General features: G+C 43.8%; 2 protein-coding genes across 2 annotated transcripts in view; one reads left to right on the forward strand and one right to left on the reverse strand.

The window, feature by feature from the left end:
- The window catches only part of NMNAT2 (nicotinamide nucleotide adenylyltransferase 2), a 79,305-nt gene extending 65,529 nt beyond the window's left edge, over positions 1–13,776 (forward strand). The window contains exons 5-11 of the mRNA XM_032226948.1: positions 2,520–2,646; positions 6,121–6,201; positions 8,218–8,262; positions 9,032–9,108; positions 9,920–10,021; positions 11,815–11,882; positions 13,674–13,776. Coding sequence (XP_032082839.1) covers positions 2,520–2,646; positions 6,121–6,201; positions 8,218–8,262; positions 9,032–9,108; positions 9,920–10,021; positions 11,815–11,882; positions 13,674–13,776 — 603 coding nt within the window. The remainder of the gene's footprint in view (positions 1–2,519; positions 2,647–6,120; positions 6,202–8,217; positions 8,263–9,031; positions 9,109–9,919; positions 10,022–11,814; positions 11,883–13,673) is intronic.
- A 7,075-nt stretch (positions 13,777–20,851) lies between these two features.
- Positions 20,852–21,481, reverse strand: part of LAMC2 (laminin subunit gamma 2) — a 60,991-nt gene continuing 60,361 nt past the window's right edge. Inside the window, 1 exon segment of the mRNA XM_032226899.1 lies at positions 20,852–21,102. Within this exon segment, the coding sequence (XP_032082790.1) occupies positions 20,852–21,102 (251 nt within the window).

Consider the following 21,481-nt stretch of genomic DNA (forward strand, 5'->3'; position numbering starts at 1 on the left):
GTATCCTGTGATTCCTTGCAAACATGGCTTAATTGAGTCAACATTCCTGTCCCAAGCCAGGTTCAATGCTTCCTATCAGTATTTAGAGCATTTTGATTTTTGCCTGCAATCTTCCTTTGCTTCTGTCGGCGTCTTTCTTAGCCTGTAGTCATGAACATTGACATTGCTACCACTGTCACAACTTGGAATGAAAAAACTTACACTTTCAGTACAGCTCAGTGGTGGGATTCCATTAATTTAACAACCGGTTCTCTACCCTAATGACCAGCTGGGTAGGCGTGGCTTGGTGATCATGTGACCGTGTGGGCATGGCCAATTCAATGTCACTCACGCCGATGGGCGCTTCGTCTTAGCTGTTACAATATAATAAGGCTTAATTTTTTTTTATTTTAAACACATAAACACATCAACAAAAACAAACACATGACTTAAAACAACATAGGAACAAGAAGTTCCATCGTATATCATACAGCAGTTCCGTATCAGTTTCTTTACAGTTAGTTAGTTAGTTAGTTAGTTAATTGCAGTTAGTTTTTTCCCTTCTATTTCTGTCTTACATTCATGGTCTCCTTATTCGTTATCCATTTTTATGTACAATTTCTATATTTATTTATACTTAGCTATTTATACCAAAATATTGTTTACCTATATTGTGTTTTACATTCTTACTGTCATTTATTCTCTTACATACAATTATAGGTATACATTCACATAGTTATTCTTTTTCTTTGCCATTCTTATACTTTTGTTATTCCATTTAAAAGGTTATAATATACAGTTTGAGTTGCTTTGTTTACCATCCCTAGCGCCTGTTGTAACACCACCTTATTTTCCCTTTCTTTTCTCCCTCCCTTCCTTCTCTCCTTCCTTCCTTCCTCCTCTCCTTTCCCTTCCTTCTTCCCTTACCTCTCCCCTACTCTTACCCTCTTTCTTCTCCTTCCTACCCTCTCTCCTTCTCGTTCTCTCTCTTCCTCACTCCTCTCTTTCTCTCCCTTCCACCCACCTCTCCTTACCTCTTTCTTCTTCCCTTGCCTCTCCTCCACTCTTCCTCTTCCTTTCCTACTATCGGAGAGGCAGTTTCTGTAAGCAGGGCAATAAAGATGAGGCTAGAAACAAGACCAGAATGTTTCCTTCCTGCCTTCTTTACAGGATTATCCCTGTAAACTGGAAAAAAACAAATGAAATTTCTTCCAACAACCGGTTCTCCCAACTGCTTAGAAAGTTAACAATCGGTTCTCCCGGATAGGTGCGAACTGGCTGAATCCCACCACTGGTACAGCTGCACATGGGTCAAAATGACCACCAGAGGCCTGAAGCTCCTAACTCTCTCTTTAACAGCTTCAGGGATACCTTGTCAAATCTGTCTAAAGGGTTACTTCCAGGGGTGCTTTTTTGATTCATTCCCAGGTAGAAGCCTGTGAACCTGTGCCATAGATAACAGGCCACTTTTAGCAAAGGGTCTCCCAGCTACAGATGTTGACAAACCCATTCCCTGGTGATAGTATATAGCCATTGGGAATTAATAGTCATTAATTGCCTTTTCTTTCTTGATAATTGAGAAGTGTACACGGAAAACTTCACCAATGTTTAGGACTATGATAGTATTTTTCCTAAACAACTTGCTATGGTTTGATCTGAACACAGGGATACTATATTCACACTGTTCTGCTGACAGAGGGTGGAGGAACAAAATGGAGAAAGATGTGGCCCAGGGTTCTGGCAGAGTTGCCAATAGGGAAATAAAATTTGGTGAGGGCAGCTTTGTAAAATCAAGGGGAAAGCCTTTTTTTTTTCCTTTTTCAATAGATACCTGTTCTGACCCCCCTCGTCCCCACACCAACACACACTCCGAGCCAAAGATAAGATACGGCATTTAATTAACAGACAGACAGGTCCTTGGCAGCAAAGCGGCACAGATAAGCTTGGGTAGCAATCCAGCACAGATAAGGCTTGACAGCAATCCAGTCTGCCAAGCTTCTAACAATGTTCTCCGACATTCATTCCTGCATTGACTTCTGCAAAAGGGGCGTGTGCACAAGCAGTCTTTTTATAGTCTGGAGAAGAGCCTAATGACCACCAGCTGAGTGCAATTAACTCCTGTAACTGCGCAACTGTTCCTGACGCCTATTAGCTCTTTGGTGCCAGGCATCCAGGAACAACTCACTGCGGGCATCTAGATCACTCTCCCTTGTCTCCTCCCCACTGGTCCAAGGCTCAGGTGCCTCCTGGTGGCCAACCAGCCTCTCTGCGCCCTGCTCGGAGTCGGAACCCTGTCCAGGGTCCTCCACATCCTCCAGAGCTGACTCATAGGGCCCCTCACTGTTGGAGTCTGGTGGCAGCTCCAATGGCTCCTGCTGGGCCACAACAGATACCTATGAACCAAACATATGAAAATGCAAACTAACTTCGATTAGCCACTTGTCTGAAATGATATAATGTCTTCTGCTTGAGCCGGGGTTTGGACTAGAAGGCCTCCAAGGTCCAGTCCAGTTCTCTTACTCTGCTGTTATTTCTTCCAGCGAGTTACTGGTTGTATCCTGTCCAATGTGAACACACCTTCGTTGACCCCAGTGGTTGGACAGCCCCAGAATGAGACCCCACAACCTATTTACCAGAACAGCAACCTTTCCAACAAGCCAAGTGCAGGTAAGAAAAAATGGAAAGCACAAATGTAGAAGCTCTTGAATATACAACCGTAATAAATGGGGTAACCCAGGTGAGAGAAGAGAACCGAACCTGTGATGGTGTTTCCTGTCTCAGGTGCCAAAATAATTGGCCAGATTAGATTTTTGGCACTTTGACATCTGGAGGGGAAAGCCATGTCCTGTTCCACCCAAAATGAGCAAAATGTTTCAGTCAGACTTTCTCATTCATCTTGATAATCTGTACTCAGGATAGCTGCCAGTCCCTAATTATAAACCTTCCACTAAAATGCATGTTGAGACATTTCAGACGTTCCTCATCCTTTCATCTGCTTTTTTCTCACCTTTCTGACTTGGCACACCTGGTTTTGCTCTTGGCTTCAGCAGGTGGTAGAGAGAGCGCGTAAGAAAAATTGGAGAAAAACCAACTGGAACAGCTGCTTGGAGTAGGTTTAATGACCCAGAGAGAATTTTTGTCTTGCAAACCACTAGCCCTAACTATGCAAAGAGAACCGAATATTAAAATATTTGCTTTCAAATATGAACAACTGCTGGGGGCAGAGAAAAAAAAGGGGCACGGAAATAGATCAGAGATGGGTTCCTACCAGTTCGCACCTATTCGGTAGAACCAGTTCGTCAAATCCACCAAACCGGTTAGAAGAGGTTCCACCAGTGGACCCGGAAAGCAGGCCACACCTACAGAAGAGGTTCCAAAAATTTTTGAAACCCACCACTCACACACACACACACACAGAGGCAGGCAGGCAGGCAGACAGACAGACAGACTGACAGAGAGAGAGAGAGAAAGAGAAAGAAAGGAAGAAATAAATAAAAAAGAACAAAGAAAGAAACAGAGTGAGAGAGAGAAGAAAGAAAAAAAGAAAAAAGGGGCAGAGAGACAAAAGGAAGGAAAGAGATAGAGAGAGAGAGACAGAGACAGAGACAGAGACAGAGAGAAATAGAGAGAAAACACATGGCCGGTAAGCCACTCCCACTAGGTCACATGGCTGGCAAGCCACTCCCACAAAGGAGGCCACACCCACAGAGTAGGTTCGAAAAATTTTTAAAACCCACCACTGAAATAGATCCTTTCACTTTTTGATCATTCAGCAGGTGGTATTTTCTTTAAATGTAACACAAGTGTCCGGCTAGATCTGATAGAGAGCCCATTTAGTTTAGCACAAGGAGGGCAAGTCATTTGGACTCACTGTGTCAAAACTTGGGAAAATTTCCAAATTTAATGTTGCTGGTGCCTACCCGATGATCAAAAGAGAAACATTTTTTTACTTATTCAATTTTTTTAAAAAAAAAATACAATCCAATCCCGTGTTATACAATGAAACAAACAGTTACACAAATAAAATATGGTTAAAACTCATTTTCAGAAAGTCTGGAGATGGTGTGAGAGCACGGCCTTTTCATGTGACTTTGGGAGGGTCTGGAAGGTGCACAAGAGCACACAATCACCCTCTGAAAATTGTGCAAGAACAGGATGTGCTTCAGAGGTGGGTTGCTAACGGTTTGGTCCGGTCTGGCCAAACCGGTAGTGAAATTCAGGCCTGGGTCACAGAACCGGCAGCGACCCAGGTCTGACACGCCCCCGAACTGGTTCTCCGGTGTCTTCTGCCATTGCCAGCACAGTTTTTAGTCAAATGCATATGTGAGGGCGATCTGGCTGCGACATCTGTCACCCCATTGATCGCCAGGGTGGATTCGGCTGATCTGGCTGGCTAGGCGGGTGTCCCCTTCCTCCCGCACCGCTCCATGTGCGTCCCTCCCGAAGCTGCGCGCTCGGTGGAAGAGGACGACCATCGCAAATAGAAGGAGTGTACCGATCTTCGGTTAAGGGTATACGATAGCTGCGCTCCCCTGCTAGAACCTCCAAACAAGCTCAAGCCAAATGCTTATACGCAAGCAACGCTTTCTAGAATAGTTGTTGGTCTTGTTGAACACTTGTGGGTTACCCAAAACATTATGTCACGTCACCTTTGATACACATCATAGGTTCACCACAGACGTGGGTTCCTACCAGTTCGCACCTATTCGGTAGACCGGTTCGTCAAATCTACCGAACCGGTTAGAAGAGGTTCCACCAGTGGACCCGAAAAGCAGGCCACACCTACAGAAGAGGTTCCAAAATTTGTTTGAAACCCACCACTGGTCCTTGGATATGATTATTCTACACTATCATGCTCCTATTTATAAAACTCAGTGCCTCTGTGAAAGGCAAGGATGACTACTGCGTTTGTGGTGCAATCAGAACATTGCGTGTGTTGAAGTTGTTTTAACGCAAACCAAAGATGCCTTTTAAAAAACAAGTTTACATCATATTCTTATGCATGCCAGTGCTGTGTGTGAGATCATTTAAGGTGGTTCTGACAAGTGTCGTCAGCATCTTCATATCCGGTCACATGGGCGGCAAGCCACTCCCATCCGGTCACATGGGCGGCAAGCCACTCCCACAAAGAAGGCCGCACCCACAGAGTAGGTTCGAACAATTTTTGAAACCCACCACTGGATCACCATCACTGGTTTAGCATCTCTGCATTGACCAGCCCTCATGTTCTAGCATTCTGAGATACATTACGATATCTATTTATACTTTATTAGAAAATCTGTTTTACTTTACTTTTAATGTGTGTATGCTCAAGATGATATACTATTTAAAAAAAAATCTACTTACACTTTATAAACACTTTTAATGTGCATGCTCAAGATGATATACTATTTTTAAAAAAATCTATTCATACTTGATTAAAAAATCTGTTTTACTTTACTTTTAATGTGCATGCTCAAGATAATATACTATTTTTTTTAAAAAATAAATAAAAATAAATTAAACTCAGTAGCTTAATAATAGCTGTAACTGCTCATTAGCTAGAAATGCCTGTTGAAGTATATGGATTTGGGTTTATACTTTATCGCATTAGCTAGAAATGGCTGTTGAAGGAAATGGATTTGGGTTTATACTTTCTTTACCACATATTATTTTCATTGTTGATTTTAATTATTTACATCTTTTTAAGTATCTTTGTTACCGAGTTTCATTTTAAATGAATGTTTTATAGTATTGCGAAAATAACTCCGTAGTTGGTGCTCTAAGTTAAATAAATATTTTAATTTTGACTTAATTTAGTATAACTTTTAAGCACATGGGTCAAAGTGGATTCTTGTTATATACTTAAACGGCAGAGGGGGAAATTGCATTTTAGTGATTTCCATCTGAATAAGAGGACACATGTTTTTGCTGTACAGTTCTCAGAAACAAATTCAGGTTGGGTTGCCAACAGCAGTAACACTTTGTCAAAGCAAGGATGAAAAAAAAATCTGGTGATCAAATCACAACCCCCATATGTTATTTTAGATTGTACAGGGGAAGCCACTGAATGAAGGGGAAATAATGTTTCATTTGTAAACCATAGTACTTCCAAGCTGTAGTAAATGCTGATTTTTTTCTGTTTTATCCTTCTTTCCTTAGCAAAACTTTTGGGGAAAGTGGGAGAAAGCCTTAGCAGGATTTGCTGTGTTCGTCCCCCAATGGAACGTTTCACTTTTGTGGGTAAGTTGTTGAAAAGAGGTTGTCTGAAGCCAGCTAAAACTTGTGACCTGTGACTGAAATTAGATTCTTTCCTAGATGTAGATGACCAGGCTGATCCTGAGGGAGGGATCAAACAGGTCATCAGTCACGAGTCCTTGTGTGCCCACAATAAATCTAAGTCTGGCCCACCTTGAATGCCTTCTTAATTCCCACTCATTTCCCTGGGGCTGCCCTCATTTTCATGGCTTCAACTGGTCCAGAATGCGGCTGCGCGGGTTATCATGGGGGCACGAAGGTGTTCCCATGTTACACCCCTTTTAGGCAGCCTGCACTGGTTGCCAGTTGTCTTCCGGGTGCGATTCAAGGTACTAATTATGACCTTTAAAGCGCTCCATGGCTTAGGCCCAGGATACCTGTGAGACCACCTACTGCCACCGGTAGCCTCCCATCGTCCAGTGCGATCCCACAGAGTTGGCCTCCTCAGGGTGCCGTCGGCCAGACAGTGTCAGCTAGCGACCCCCAGGGGGAGAGCCTTCTCTGTGGGAGCGCCTTCCCTCTGGAATGAGCTGCCCCCGGAACTTCGCATAATCCCCGACCTCCGGTCCTTCCGACACACCCTAAAAAGTTGGCTTTTCCAGCAAGCCAGCCTGGCCTGAACAAAACAAAACAAATTATTGATCATTGTTAATTTTAATTCAATTTTTTTTAAAAAAAATGTTAGTGTTGTACGCTGCTGTGAGTCCTTGGGAGAAGGGCGGCATATAAATCTAATAAACCTAAACCTAAACCTTACCTTTAGTAGCTCAGATTTTTGTAGAGAGTTTAAGCTTACAATAAATCTTTATACTCATCTGAACTGCCTGAATCTCTCGATTTCCCTGGTGCTTGACATTAGCTTTTCCTGTGGAGATTGTTTGTTGTATAACTAAATAGAACAGAATAGAATAGAATCAAATGATTTCTACCTACAATAGCTGATGATGGAAGTATGTTGGGCCTCTGGCAATACCAGTCTGCCTCAATTTACCCCAGGTATTTCGAGGACTGAGCTGAACACCAGAGGTGGGTTTCTACCGGTTCGCACCGGTTCGGTAGAACCGGTTCATCAAATTTACTGAACCGGTTAGAAGCGGTTCCACCAGTGGACCCGGAAAGCAGGCCACACCTACAGAAGAGGTTCCAACAAATTTTGAAACCCACCACTGACACACACACACACACACACACACACACACACACACACACACAGACTCACACAGAGAAAGAGAAAGAAGGAAGGAAGAAATAAAGAAAAAAAGAAAAAAAGAAAGAAAATGTGAGAGGGAGATGAAAGAAAAAAGGAAAAAGGGACAGAGAGAAAAGGAAGGAAAGAGAGAGAGAGAGAGAGAAAGAAAGAAAGAAAACATATGGCTGGCAAGCCACTCCCACCAGGTCACATGGCCGGCAAGCCACTCCCACAAAGGAGGCCACACCCACAGAGTAGGCTCGAAAAATTTTTGAAACCCACCACTGCTGAACACTATATGTGAATTACCTTGGATGTGTTTCAGAAAAGTTGGATCAATCCAAACTAGGACTGAACATGACTTTTTTTAGTATCTAATATGATACTTGATTTTCAATTTTTCAGGCATCTTTCAGGCTCAAAAATCCTCTGGTGCCAATAACTGAATTAAACATTTAATATATTCTGGAGTTCAGAAGAATCTCTTAGGGACATACTAGATATGGAGGATGAAGTAATTGAAATAATGCATTCAGCATTTGGGCTCCCAAGCTTCTTCCACATTTGATCTCCTGCTTCATTCCAGCCACTGTTATTATCACTACTTAGAGCAGAACCCTCATTTTACTGTAATTACTTTTAATTAAACCCTTTATAAAAAGTGCTCTAAGTACGATTGTGAAAGGGCAGGATAACTGATTGTGTAGTAAGAGTTGCTTAGTAAATATAGTGTTTTTTTAACTAAGAGATTTACCTCATTGTAGGTCATCCTGTGAAACATAATTTCAGCATTTTCTTTTCTTGCTTTCTAGATGAAAATGCTAATTTGGGGACTGTGATGAGATATGAAGAGATTGGTAAGTGAGCATCATCCATAGGATTGTAAAAGTGGGTATACTTGCATATAAAAGGGGCAGAAGGATTGTGGGTACTTTATTGCACAATTGATGTTGATATTCGTTGGGAAAACAATGCATATGTGCAAAGATTGGGTAGGTTATGGGGGCTGTAACGCACGATGGGGAAGACTGGAATGATATCATCTACAAAGATACCACTGAATTCTGCAAAAACTCTTGAAAAGCTGTGCATTACTTGGAACTGATTTCAGTCAGGGCTTTAGAACAGTGGTCTCCAACCTTGGCAACTTTAAGACCTGTGGACTTCAACTGCCAGAGTTCCTCAGCCAGCTTTGCACAATCACAATTTACAGTGCCAACTTTGCCATCTCAGTCTTGAACCTGAGGCCCGGGACATGGATGAATATGAGCTGCATGGAAGTGAAGGCATCTGCTTGGAGGAGATTGCAGCTACTGAGATCTGAACATGCCTGTAGAAGCTGTAGTGAATGGGCCACACTACCACAATGGGATACTGGCCAGGCTGGAGCATGTCTCTCTGGGATTTTGTCTGACTGAGCAACTGAGATCAGTAGTGGAAAGAGATACCTTTCCAGTTGTAAAATCCCAGTGATAGAACTCACAACACAGAAACTGCAACTCTCTTTTAAAGCCTGGTCTTTTCTGCTCTTCTTCCTTTTTTCAAGTCTTTGTACCAAGGCAAAGAGATTAGTGGGGAGTGGTTATCCAGGGGGAACATCTCAATAGTTGAATCTCTTTTCTTCAGAGCTTCGAATCTTGCTGCTGTGTGGAAGTGATCTTCTGGAGTCCTTCTGTATTCCAGGCCTTTGGAATGAAGCTGATGTGAGTACATAACAGGAGATGGTCAAAGCTGGGATCTTCCTTCCTTCCTTCCTTCCTTCCCTCCCTCTCTCCCACCCATCCTTCCTCTCCATTTACAGACAGTAAATACTGATTTAGCAATATATACTTCCTGGGGAGTTTTGTTAACTTTGTGATGGCTTGGGAAATCATAGAGCCGAGGTGGCGCAGTGGTTAAATGCAGCACTGCAGGCTACTTCAGCTGACTGCAGTTCTGCAGTTCGGCTGTTCAAATCTCACCGGCTCAGGGTTGACTCAGCCTTCCATCCTTCCGAGGTGGGTAAAATGAGGACCTGGATTGTTGTTGGGGGGCAATATGCTGACTCTGTAAACCGCTTAGAGAGGGCTGAAAGCCCTATGAAGCGCTATATAAGTCTAACTCCTATTGCTATTGCTATAGATTGACAGTCTACTTCCACTTTCTCTGTTCGTGGCCTCCTTTCCCCCAGTTCTGACAATAGTAAAAGGACAATGGTGATTTTTACAGTGTGGTTATAGAGGCCTTTGTTTGTAATATAAATAAATATAATTTCATATTTCAGTAGTAGGAGTTTATTAGTTGATTCCTCTTACAACCATATAAAAAAAAATAGACAGCTCTTGCCAAATTTATTTTAAAATGATTTACCCACAAGGATTTGGGTAAGGAATTGATTCAATGTTCTTATGAATGCATATGCTGGTTCAGCCTTTGAATTGGGTTTTCTCAAGATCTGAGGACTGCAATTCCTTTTAGGAGAAAGTTTCTGTAAATATACGCTTCCATAAAATATATTCATTCTAATTTAAACAGATGGAGGTGATAGTGGGAGACTTTGGCATTGTTGTGGTGCCACGGGATGGTGTTGATACCGAGAGAATCATGAGCCACTCCTCTGTACTTCGCAAGTATAAAGTAAGTTTTATTGTTTTTATTCTTCTAAAACTGCAGTAATTAATGGACTTTAGGCCGGCACTCAATCCTGCTTTCCTGAACCTCCCTGGTTGCATACGTGTCAGCTCTCCCAGGTAAACCAGACAGGACACATGACTAGATGAGATAATTCTACTGTATTGTAAAGATTCAGTAAAATGATCTTGCAAGTCTGAAGATACAAACTTCCTGACACCATTCTTAGCTGCCCAAACAATTATGGCAGATTCTTCCTAAATTTCTTCCTCTGAACATTAATCCACTGGGGCTCCTGCTTCTCTTGTCTGATTGTTTCCTAGGCAAAATCTCTTTCCCTAAAACCCCAACATCACCCACACACATTCCATTACAATGCAGTTGCCCATTTCAGGTTCTTCTACAATAGGGGCAGAGGTGGGTTTCCTACCAGTTCGCACTTATTCGGTAGAACCAGTTCGTCAAATCTACTGAACCGGTTAGAAGAGGTTCCACCAGTGGACCCGGAAAGCAGGCCATACCTACAGAAGAGGTTCCAAAAAAATTTGAAACCCACCACTGCCACAGACAGACGGACAGACAGACAGACAGACAGACAGACACAGAGAGAGAAAGAGAGAGAGAGAGAGAGAAAGAAAAAGGAAGGAAGAAAGAAAGAAAGAAAAAAAGAAAAAAGAAAGAAAAAGAGTGAGAGAAAGAGATGAAAGAAAAAAAGAAAAAAGGGAGCGAGAGACAAAAGGAAGGAGAGAGAGAGAGAGAGAAAGAAAGAAAGAAAGAAAGAAAGAAAGAAAGAAAGAAAGAAAGAAAGAAAGAAAGAAAGAAAACACATGGCCGGCAAGCCACTCCCACCAGGTCACATGGCCGGCAAGCCACTCCCACAAAGGAGGCCACACCCACAGAGTAGGTTCCAAAAATTTTTGAAACTTACTACTGAATAGGGGGCAGGAACCCTACTAGAATTCTGTCTTCTAGGTTTCTGAGAAGGTTACAGCCAGGGCAGTAGAAGAGCTTTGCCTGGAATTGGCTAAGTGGGAAAAACTTTGGATACTTAATCAGAAACTAACAATGGCTACGGCGTATAAAGAAAACCTGTATAAGATGTTCTATAGATGGCATCTCCCACCCAGCACGGCTCTCCAAAATGTTTAAAAATCTGGCCCCAAATTCTTGGAAGTGTAAAAAAACACCAGGGACTTTTTATCATATGTGGTGGACGTGCAATGAGGCAAAAAATTGTTGGAAAATGATTCAATCATGAACAAATGGTGGGAGACCAAATCTTGTTTAAACCGGAAGCTTTTCTCCTAGGTATAATACCAGAGGGGTTTAAGAAAGATACACTTTATTTAATTATTCATGTACTAACTGCGGTGCATATAATTAATTCACAATATTGGAAAAAAGAAAACACACCACCAGAGCTAGATATAATCAGAAAAGTGTTGGCCTGCGCGGAAGCAGATAGGCTCCCTCTTGAACTTAAAAATAAAGGGGAATCGGAATATTTTGAAGTCTGGAATAGATTTTATGACTGGTATAAGAGAAGGTGGCAAGACCTTCAACTCTTGTGCTCAAAATGCCAATTCAATACAACTTCACTTTCCTCTATTTTTTTTTAAACATAGAGCTCAGAAAAAATGGGACGAGGGCGGGGTGGTGGTGTTTGGCATCCTAAGGTAAGGGTGCCATAACTGAAAAGGCCCTTCTATTGAGTTTACAAATCTTAGATGCCAATATCCTGCTTCAGTGAGCATGTGGAAAGATTAGTGCTCACATCCCTGAAAATGTTTCCTCCGCAGAACAATATCCTGGTTGTGAAGGATGACGTGAATCACCCAATGGCTATTGTCAGTTCTACTAAAAGCAGGTGAGTGGGGAGAAATGGGCTATGACTGGGGAAGGTGACTTACTGGGAAAGGAACAATGCAGCAGCAAGATAATTAAGAAACTGGTTTGGTTCAAGGGGCAGCCATCTATTCAAGGATAATAAAGATAGTTCTCGACTTATAGCCATTCATTTAGTGACAGTTCAACATCACAACAGCACTGAAAGAAGTGACTTAAAACTAGTACACCCACATCACACCTATCCTCCGCGAGCTGCACTGGCTACCGATCGGTCTCCGGATACACTTCAAAGTGCTAGTCGTAACTTATAAAGCCCTTCATGGTATTGGACCTGGGTACTTGAGAGACCGCCTGCTGCCAATTACCTCCCAAAGACCCATTAGATCGCACAGGGTCGGCCTCCTCCGGGTTCCATCTACCAGCCATCTGGTAGTAGTCATCTGGCTACTACCCGGGGGAGGGCCTTCTCTGTGGCAGCTCCGGCCCTCTGGAACGAACTCCCCGCAGAGATTCGGACCCTCACCTCTCTCCCTGCTTTCCAAAAAGCTGTTAAAACCTGGCTTTGCTGGCAGGCCTGGGGTTGATGAGTTCCCCTCCCCTCTCGACCTGTGTGGTTATGTGATTCTTGGCTATTTTAACTATTTGTATTGTGTTCTATGTTTCCCCTTCCCCTTTTGAGTTGTTCGCCACCCTGAGTCCCTCCCGGAAAAGGGCGGCATATAAATAAACCAAATCTAAATCTAAATCTAGTCCTCACACTTAACAACTGTCACCGCATCCCTATGGTCATGCGATCAAAAACCAGAGGCTTAGCAGCTGGCATGTGTTTATGACAATTGCACTGTCCAGAGAGCATGTGATCGCCCTTTGCAACCTTCCCTACTGGCTTCCGACAAGCAGAGCCAATGACTGCCTGATTCAGTGGTGGGTTTCCAAAAAATTTGGAACCTCTTCTGTAGGTGTGGCCTGCTTTCCGGATCCACTGGTGGAACCTCTTCTAACCGGTTCGGTAGATTAAGCGCTGCCTTGTCTCGCAGCCGGGGCCGCTCCGGGCCGCCAGCCGCTGGCACACGCTCCTGTGAGAGCCTCTGTGTAGTGCCGGGAGGCCGCGGAGACGCTTCGCTCCGCTTCTCATCCAGCCTTCCCCCAGAGGCGATCCGGGACTTCCAGCGGCGGAGCCTGGAGAAGCAGGCCGGGGCAGCGGGCGGGCGGCAGCAGCGGGGGTGGCGGGGCACTTTGCATCGCGGGAGCCGCCAAGCGCCTTTGCTGCAGACCCGGGCGCTTGGCTGCTCCCGCGATGCAAATCCCCCCCCCCGGCCGAGGCCGACCGCTGCCCTGCTGAGCTGCTTCGCAAAAAGATGCCCAGCTGAGCCTCACCGGGTATAAACCTCACCGCACGCCACTGCTGTGGAATGACCTACCCGTAGAGATCCGGACCCTTCCCATTCTCTCGGCCTTCCGAAAAGCCACTAAAACCTGGCTATTCCGGCAGGCCTGGGGCTGTTGACATCATGAATGAGGTCCAGCCCCACCTAGATTGAGTGTATGGTGTGTTGTTTTTTAAATTGTTTCTTTTTATTTTTAACTCCTTATTTTAATTTGTTTCTGCAAGCCGCCCGGAGTCCTACGGGATTGGGCGGCATATAAATTTATTAAAAGTTAAAGTTAAAGAGTCTCTTAGAAATGGGCCAGCTAGCAAATTATACAGGGTTAGCCTAGGAAGAACCAGAAGATGGGTAGGCTGTCTGGCTTTAATGTAACTTGATTAATGCTTTCTCTTCCTTCTTCTTTCTCTCCCCACCCTTCACAGACTGGCCCTTCAGCATGGCGATGGCCATGTGGTGGATTACCTGTCTCAGCCCGTCATTGATTACATCCTTAAGAGTCAGCTGTACCTGAATGCCTCTGGTTAAAGCTCCTGCTGGCATTGTGGCAAAGCTGCCATGTGGCGCCACCTTCCTATGATTGTTCATCACGGTTCTCTTTCTCACTCTTGTTTCTTTTTTCTTTTTTTCAATGCCTCTTGCGTGCATCTGCCTATTCCACTCCGATTTTTCCCCCCCGCAGCCCCGGGAATTGCTGCCTACAGCTAACAGCCAAGTACATATGCCATCAAGCCACCCTTCTCCCCCTTGAAGTTAGGAAGGGAAAAGGGTAAAGAATATCAGGCACTATTGCTTATAGGGAGAAGATTTAGATTGCCCTTCCCAGCATGCAACAGAGGAAGCAGCATTACCTGACTTTCCAGCATGGTTTGGAAGCAGGATTGGTGGCTCTTCTGTTTCCCTTCCTCTCTCCCTCTGTTGGCTAAATAAATCTCGGTCGGGCTCTTTATTTTTACTGTTTCTCGTTGGCTTTCTCAACACCCTCCCACCCCCCTCACTCCCAAATTGGCTTTTTTTTAATAATTGCCACCCTTTACCATGACAATGAGATTATTAAAATCTAAAAACGCCCACCAGATATTTTAGGTCATTGATAGAAGAATTTCGAAACGAACACACACAAAACGAGAGAAAGCAGAAAAATAGAACCTTAATGCTTTTCTGCGACGGGAAGCTTTTTTTTAAAAAAAAGGTTATTGGAGAAAAGGGGTAAAAAACCTCAGTTTGCTTCATCTTTAGCATTTCTCCCTCCCCTCTCTCCCTCCCCCCCCCATTGTAAATAGATATCTGTTCCGGAAGGAGAGGATGACATGTTTTTTATTTCGGTCACTGTTGTATACTCTCGCGAGCCACAGAACCCAGGTTCTCTTGAATGATAGTTAGTGATGTGGCCCTGTTTCTGGATTTTGATGTCCTTCAGAAACCCATTTGGAGTTTAACTACTTGTCATGGTGTACCGTGGCTGGTTTTGTTAATTGTAGGCTCTCTCCATTCATCATTTTCTTCTGTCGAGGAAGTACATGTATATTTCTTGTAGGCAACAATTGTACATGGTCCTACAGTCTGGAAGCTTGTTTTCCATGGGTCTTTTTTCCCTTGACGGAAGGAAACTGCTGATCGAGTTTATGCTGTAAAATAGACACTTTACCCTCCCTACGAAAAGCAAATCCTCTCCCGAAACACAACAACAGTGACAGAAAAGCTGCCCTACAGCTGGAGTAGGTTAAATGGTCCGCCAATACTGCTGTTTAGTAGCGTGCGCATGTTATGGACACTTGAGAGGGACTAGGATCATTAAAGAACATCAGTGTGGCAAAAGGCAGCCGTGACCCGTCAAATGCGCGCCCGACAAAAGCTCGTCAACAAAACCGCGGCAAGAAAACAGTGAGGACAAAATCGCACCCACAGAAGCGCGGAGATAAATGGGCGCTGACGAAAGCGCGATTAGGGTTAAGGTTAGGGTTAGGGTTTGGGTTTGGGTTAGGGTTAGGGTTATTACATTGTTTTCACGTTTGTTGATGGCGCGCTTTCGTCGGCGCGCATTTATCAGCGCGCTTCTGTGGGCGCGATTTCCTCCGCGCTGTTTTCTCGCCGCGGTTTTGTTGCCGCGGTTTTGTCGAGCGGGCATTTGTCGGTGAACCAAGGCAGCTTCACAATGAGGAAAACAGCTGGGGGGGTTTCTACGCTACTGGCGGTGTATCACACAGAGCAGGAGGATCCAGTTCAGCGATGGGGAGGAACCTTAGTGACGATCCTTTTTATGAAATAATAATAATAATAATAATAATAACCTGTTTATTTTGTGCTGTGTGTTTATTCATTGAAACGAGTTTGCCTGTTTCAGACTGCAAAGTTGGAAGTATTTAATTAGGAAGGACGGAACTGGTTTTAAAAAAAAAGAAACCAGCCAGAAAGATGGGGATTTTTTTTTTAAGAAAAAAAAAAACGAAGTTGAAGTGTTACCGTGTTTTAATACTCTTCTATTTATGTCGTTTCTCTCTTTTTTAAAAAAAAAACTATAGCCAGGGAAGCACTTTAGTACTAAGATTGATGTGGGGGAGGGTGGGTAGAGGAATGGGTTTCTAAATTAATGCCCATTGCAAGAATTAATGTCAGTGCCTGAAATCTAAACCGTACTCTAAAAAAGTTGGACTATCACGATCAGCATTTACATCTGTGGCTATTATGCTACTCTTTTATTCTCACAAATGTTGTTTTTTTATATAAATAAGAAGGCTGCAGAAGTAGCACTGGGGGGAAATAAAATACCAGATGGCTGGTAATGTCATGTGGATTTCCCTGTGAAATGTGAGCAAACAAGGTAATGACAAATGTCCTTCTGAATTCCTTGTGCGCACAATCTCAGATGTGAACTGTTGCTTATGAGAACCAGCTGCCATCCAAACAAGCACTTAGAAGCCTGACAGAACAGCTGAGGACAGAGGTGTCTTGATGAGGCCCATCCTCATCGTTCACTGTAGCACCCAAAGCATTGAGTACTCCTGGGTGCTCACCGCTAGCATAGGCCGATGTACAAGAGACAGTGTCTTTGATAAGAATTTTTCTACTCAGAGAAGACTTCGATAGCCTACATTGCTAGATAAATCGCCCTCCTGCTGTCCTGTGAGACATATCAGCTACAACTTCTAAAGCACTTTCTCATTCACTTCCTGCTGCGATCCACTGTTGGTTTTAATGCCAAGCTGCAAGTTTCAACGCCCACCAACCCCATAGTCAACCCTGTGTGCGCGCATGTGTGATTCTGTCTGTGTGTGTGTAAACCTAGCCTTCCCAAAAGGCGTAAAGGACAATTTTGGTTGGACACACAAACAAGTTAGGACATGACAAGGAAATAACAGGATGATCTCTCCATTTCTCTGAACAAAAAAAAAAGATGGGTAATTGGGGCCACTTTCCAATTTCATCCAGTTTAGGACAGCATGCCTTAGAAACGTAGCATTGTGATACAGATGATGTATATAAAGTCTTACTACCGTACTCTTTGCCTTCATATTCTCAGTTATGCTTATAGTTGTGGGGGGAGAGGGGAGCAAGTGTAGCATCCATTTGGAGCAATGTTTCTAACCTTAGCAACTGTGGAGGTGTGGACTTCAACTCCCAGAAATCCCCAGGCTTCCAGGAGCTGAAGTCCATACCTCTTAAAAGTTGTGATTCGGAGCATGCCGGAGTGGGATTGCTTTGGTAAAAGTTGGAGATTTGACTATCAGACTGATTTTACCTTGAGACAAAATATGGATTTTTAGCTACGCAGGGAAGGAAGGAAAATTCTTTGTCGTTACAGAACCTGCCCTTTTAAAACTAAAACTTTTGCTTTGTTTAAAAAAAAAATGTTAAAAGGAAAAAAAGATTTGAAAAATGTCAGTTTTACACTGATGTAATATGCTGGAGTTCGATCATTATTGCTAAAATGGTCACGATCACCAAGACAATGTTGAAATTGGAAAAAAAAATGTTTAAAAAAGATATCAGAAATAAAATTATGCGAATTAAATTTTTGTGGGCTTTTAATGTCGCTTTGATATTAGGAAATTTGGGAGCATATTTTCTGTTTGCAGTGTGACAAAAGGTTTCTTCTGTCCTTACAAAAGATTAAAACAAACTGCGGTAGATATAGTGTTCAGCTGTAAAAACATCCTACGCTGAACACACTGGCAGCATTTTGTGTAGAAGCAGAATCCTGTTAGAAAGCAATACATCGTAAACATATTATTTTTTTCCGAAATCTCTCAAATTAAACCCTTACATAATGGCATAATTTATATTTTTATGGAACAAATAGATATCTTGCTTTTACTTCAGGAGCGTGGTCTTTCCATTTCAATATTTCCTGTAAGAACAAATTTGTTGGGAGTACTGTACCCCTAGACTCAGAGACTGTGACCGACCCCCCCCCAAATTAATGGTGGGGGATAGATTTCATTGGTGTAGACAGGTGTGTCAAACTGGTTGCCTGTAGGCCAGGCGTGTCATGCACAGGCCACACCCACCCCATCTCCACGCATGGGGAAAATGTCACGTGATGACAACATGACGCTACACGTTTAACACCTGTGGTGTAGCTGAATAGTTCATTACATACCTTGCAGTATGGGCCCAGATATATTTGTTTGCAAAGGATTGTCCAAAATACCTGAATGAGGTTACCAGTAAAAAGATTAAAGTCTGTAAGATTTCTTCCTGTTGGGTTTTATTGAATCATTTGTTCTAACTAAGACTCCGACAGCGAGGGGCCCTATGAGTCGGCTCTGGAGGATGTGGAGGACCCTGGACAGGGTTCTGACTCTGAGCAGGGACCAGAGAGGCTGGTTGGCCACCAGGAGGCACCTGAGCCTTGGACCAGTGGGGAGGAGACAAGGGAGTGTGATCCGGACGTCAGCAGTGGGGAGGAGACAAGGGAGTTGTTCCTAGATGCCCGGCACCAGAGAACTAATAGGTGTAAGGAACAATTACGCAGTTACAGGAGGTAATTGCACTCAGCTGGTGGTCATTAGGCTCCTCTCAAGACTATAAAAGGAATGCTTGTGCACACGCCCCTTTTTGCAGAAGTCAACGCATTAACTAATGTTAGAGAACAGTATTGTGAGCTTGGCAGGCTGGATTGCTGCCAAGGCTTATCTGTGTTGGATTTCTGTCCTGGCTTATCTGTGCCGGTTTGCTGCCAAGGACCTGTCTGTCTGTTAATAAATTCCATAAAGTGTTTTGGTGTGGGACGGGGGGGGGGGGGTCAGAACAGATTACTATATTTTTGAATGAAATTCCTGCTGGGATACACCCTAACAGCTGTTTTACTGGGAGAGAGGGGCTTTATTAATGTGAACAAGCAAAAATATAACCAGTTCATATTCATTCTAATTGAACAAACCATTTATTATGATTTTTTCATGTGCCACCATTTCAACCTATCCTTTTTTCTTAATTTAAACTCAGCAGATCCTACTTCGTATGTCAGGAACTGATTCTGAATCTCAGCAGGAAAGAATAGAACCATAGTGTGTAATAAATCTTGGGACAAGAGCTGAATCACCCAAATTGACGAAATGACCTGAATGCCACACCCAGCCTGAGGTGATATACCATAGGTACCCCCCCTCCAAAAAAAAATCAGCCCCTCATGGACAAACCCTGACGTTTGTCCATGGCTTGGTGTTCTGACCCCCTCCTCCATCCAGTAATGACTGCCGAGACAAGCTTAACTGGAATGTACTTTATTAGCAAGAAACCAAAACCTTGGTGGCTGAAAGCCAAGCAGAACAAACAGATAAGGACCCTGGCAGCAACTCAGACAAACCTTGGCAGCAATCCAGGCTGCCAAGCTAGTTACCAAAGTTCTCCAACTTTTAGTCAATGCGTTGACTTCTGCAAGAGGAGCATGTGCACAAGCAGTCTTTTTATAGTCTGGAGAGGAGCCTAATGACCACCAGCTGAGTGCAATCACCTCCTGTAATTGCGCAACTGTTCCTGATGCCTATTAGCTCTTCGATGGTGTGCATCCAGGAACAACTCACTGGCGTCCGGATCATTCTCCCTTGTCTCCTCCCCACTGGTCCAAGACTCAGGAGCCTCCTGGTAGCCAACCAGCCTCTCTGTGCCCTGCTCAGAGTTGGAACCCTGTCCAGGGTCCTCCACATCCTCCAGAGCCGACTCATAGGGCCCCTCGCTGTCGGAGTCTGGTGGCAGCTCCTGCTGGGCCACAACAGCTTGGTAAATGGAGTTGATGAAAATCTGCTTCTCCAGCAAAATCTTCAAGGTCTCTCAATGGACCACTGCCCTTATTAAATTCTTCCCTTCCTAGTTTGTCATTTAGTAAGTGGAGAGAAATTAAACGAAGGAAAATGGAGAACTAACACATCTAATCAAAGGTAGGCCTATTCATATGAGCTTATGTAAGCTGTGTATAAGGGCCAACAACTTCCCTGCTTGGGGAATTGTCTTTCCACCAGTTAATTGAACGTTCTACTAAACTCTCCTTCCCATCACAGAATGAGAGTTACCCCAATCCCTGGCCTGAGGTAATTATTGTAAAGGTCTATGGATAGATACATGTTCCATCTCTCATATGATTACAGCCATCAGACATGGTAGTAGGGGAAATTGTTTTTTTGAAAAGAAAAGGTATTTCTAGGACGCTTAGTGGAAAAGTTAATTATTCATTGCCTAGAATTTTGATAATTTTTTTTTATCATTTATCATTTATACTTTATTTGTATGCCGCCCTTTTCCCTGAGGGGACTCAGGGCGGCTCACAGTTGAAGGGGGGGGGGGGAGACAGACAAGTTACAAACATAGAGTCATACACCGTTAAAAACACAACAGTCACACCATTCGAGTGGGGTTACAAGTCGTTAGCCCCAGGCCTGTTGGAACAGCCAGCTTTTAAGGGCTATGCGGAAGGCCTGGAGGGTGGTGAGGGTACGAATCTCCACGGGGAGTTCGTTCCAGAGGGTCGGAGCAGCCACCGAGAAGGCTCTCCTCCGGGTAGTTGCCAGTCGACATTGGCTGGCTGATGGAATTCGGAGGAGGCCTAATCTATGCGATCTTATTGGTCTAGAGGAGGTAATTGGAGCAGAATAAATTTAGCAGGGTGCAGCAACATCTATTTTCTTCTGCTGAATCACAATTGAAGAAAGGAAGATCAAGGGCTAAATATAGCGGAGAGTCATGGGTTAGATGAACCGTCTAAGATAGCATCGTCAGGTGAAACCAGAAAACTACATAGGATTTTATATATTGGAAGATACATACACTACCTATCCAGCCTCTTCCACACTGTATTCTTTACGGTTGGCTTCTCTGTCATGTCAAAAGATTGTTTCCCCCTTGAGTGTGGGGGCTTGATTGACATTCCCTTCAAATTGTGCTGCTGCTGAAAGGTAGCTGTTGCCTCGGAAGGCAGAGTAAGGAAATTGCCCTCCCAACCGGATGAACAGACCTTCCAAGGGACCTGTTCGGTGGAGTCACAAGCCGCCATTCTTATAAGGCAGGCATCTCTTCATTTCACCCCAAAATCATTTGTCTAACCCTGATGTTTGTCCACGGCTTGGTAAATGGGGTTGTTGAAAGGTCTGCTTTCCCACCAAGGCCTTCAAGGTCTCTCAATGGCTTGTACGTTGTAACAATTTGGAGGAAGAGTATCCCGAATCACCTCCAAGTTCTTGATATCTGCAAGGATCTCAGTAATGGTACTATCCAGTGTCTGGACTCGAAGCTTCTGCCGGCTGGTTGTTTCCTCCAGTTGCACCAACATTTTTTTCAACTGATTGTTTCTTGTTCTGGCGTTGCCAAGATCAGTTTCAAGCTTGTTCACACTTTGATCGTCCACATCCTCCAGTTGTCCTAGCAAAAGAGTAACAGAAGAAAATGTTCTGCTAAACCCATAATTCCAAACTGCTGCATACGTAGCTGCCTCATCCTCCAAGTATCAAAGCCACTGAAGTCATTAGCAAGTGGACAGTTTTTTTCTGAGATTCCTCTGGGAAATGACAAGGTTTATGACGAACATATCCTTGAGAAAGGCAGATAACCTAGACCCTTTTCAATATGATTTAAGATCTGGTTATGGGACTAAGACAGCATTAATTAAACCAGAGGCGGGTTCCTACCAGTTTGCACCTATTCGGTAGAACCAGTTCGTCAAATCTACCGAACCAGTTAGAAGAGGTTCCACCAGTGGACCCGGAAAGCAGGCCACACCTACAGAAGAGATTCCAAAAAA

The sequence above is a fragment of the Thamnophis elegans genome, chromosome 11, assembly GCF_009769535.1.
Source record: "Thamnophis elegans isolate rThaEle1 chromosome 11, rThaEle1.pri, whole genome shotgun sequence".
NCBI lineage: Eukaryota > Metazoa > Chordata > Lepidosauria > Squamata > Colubridae > Thamnophis > Thamnophis elegans.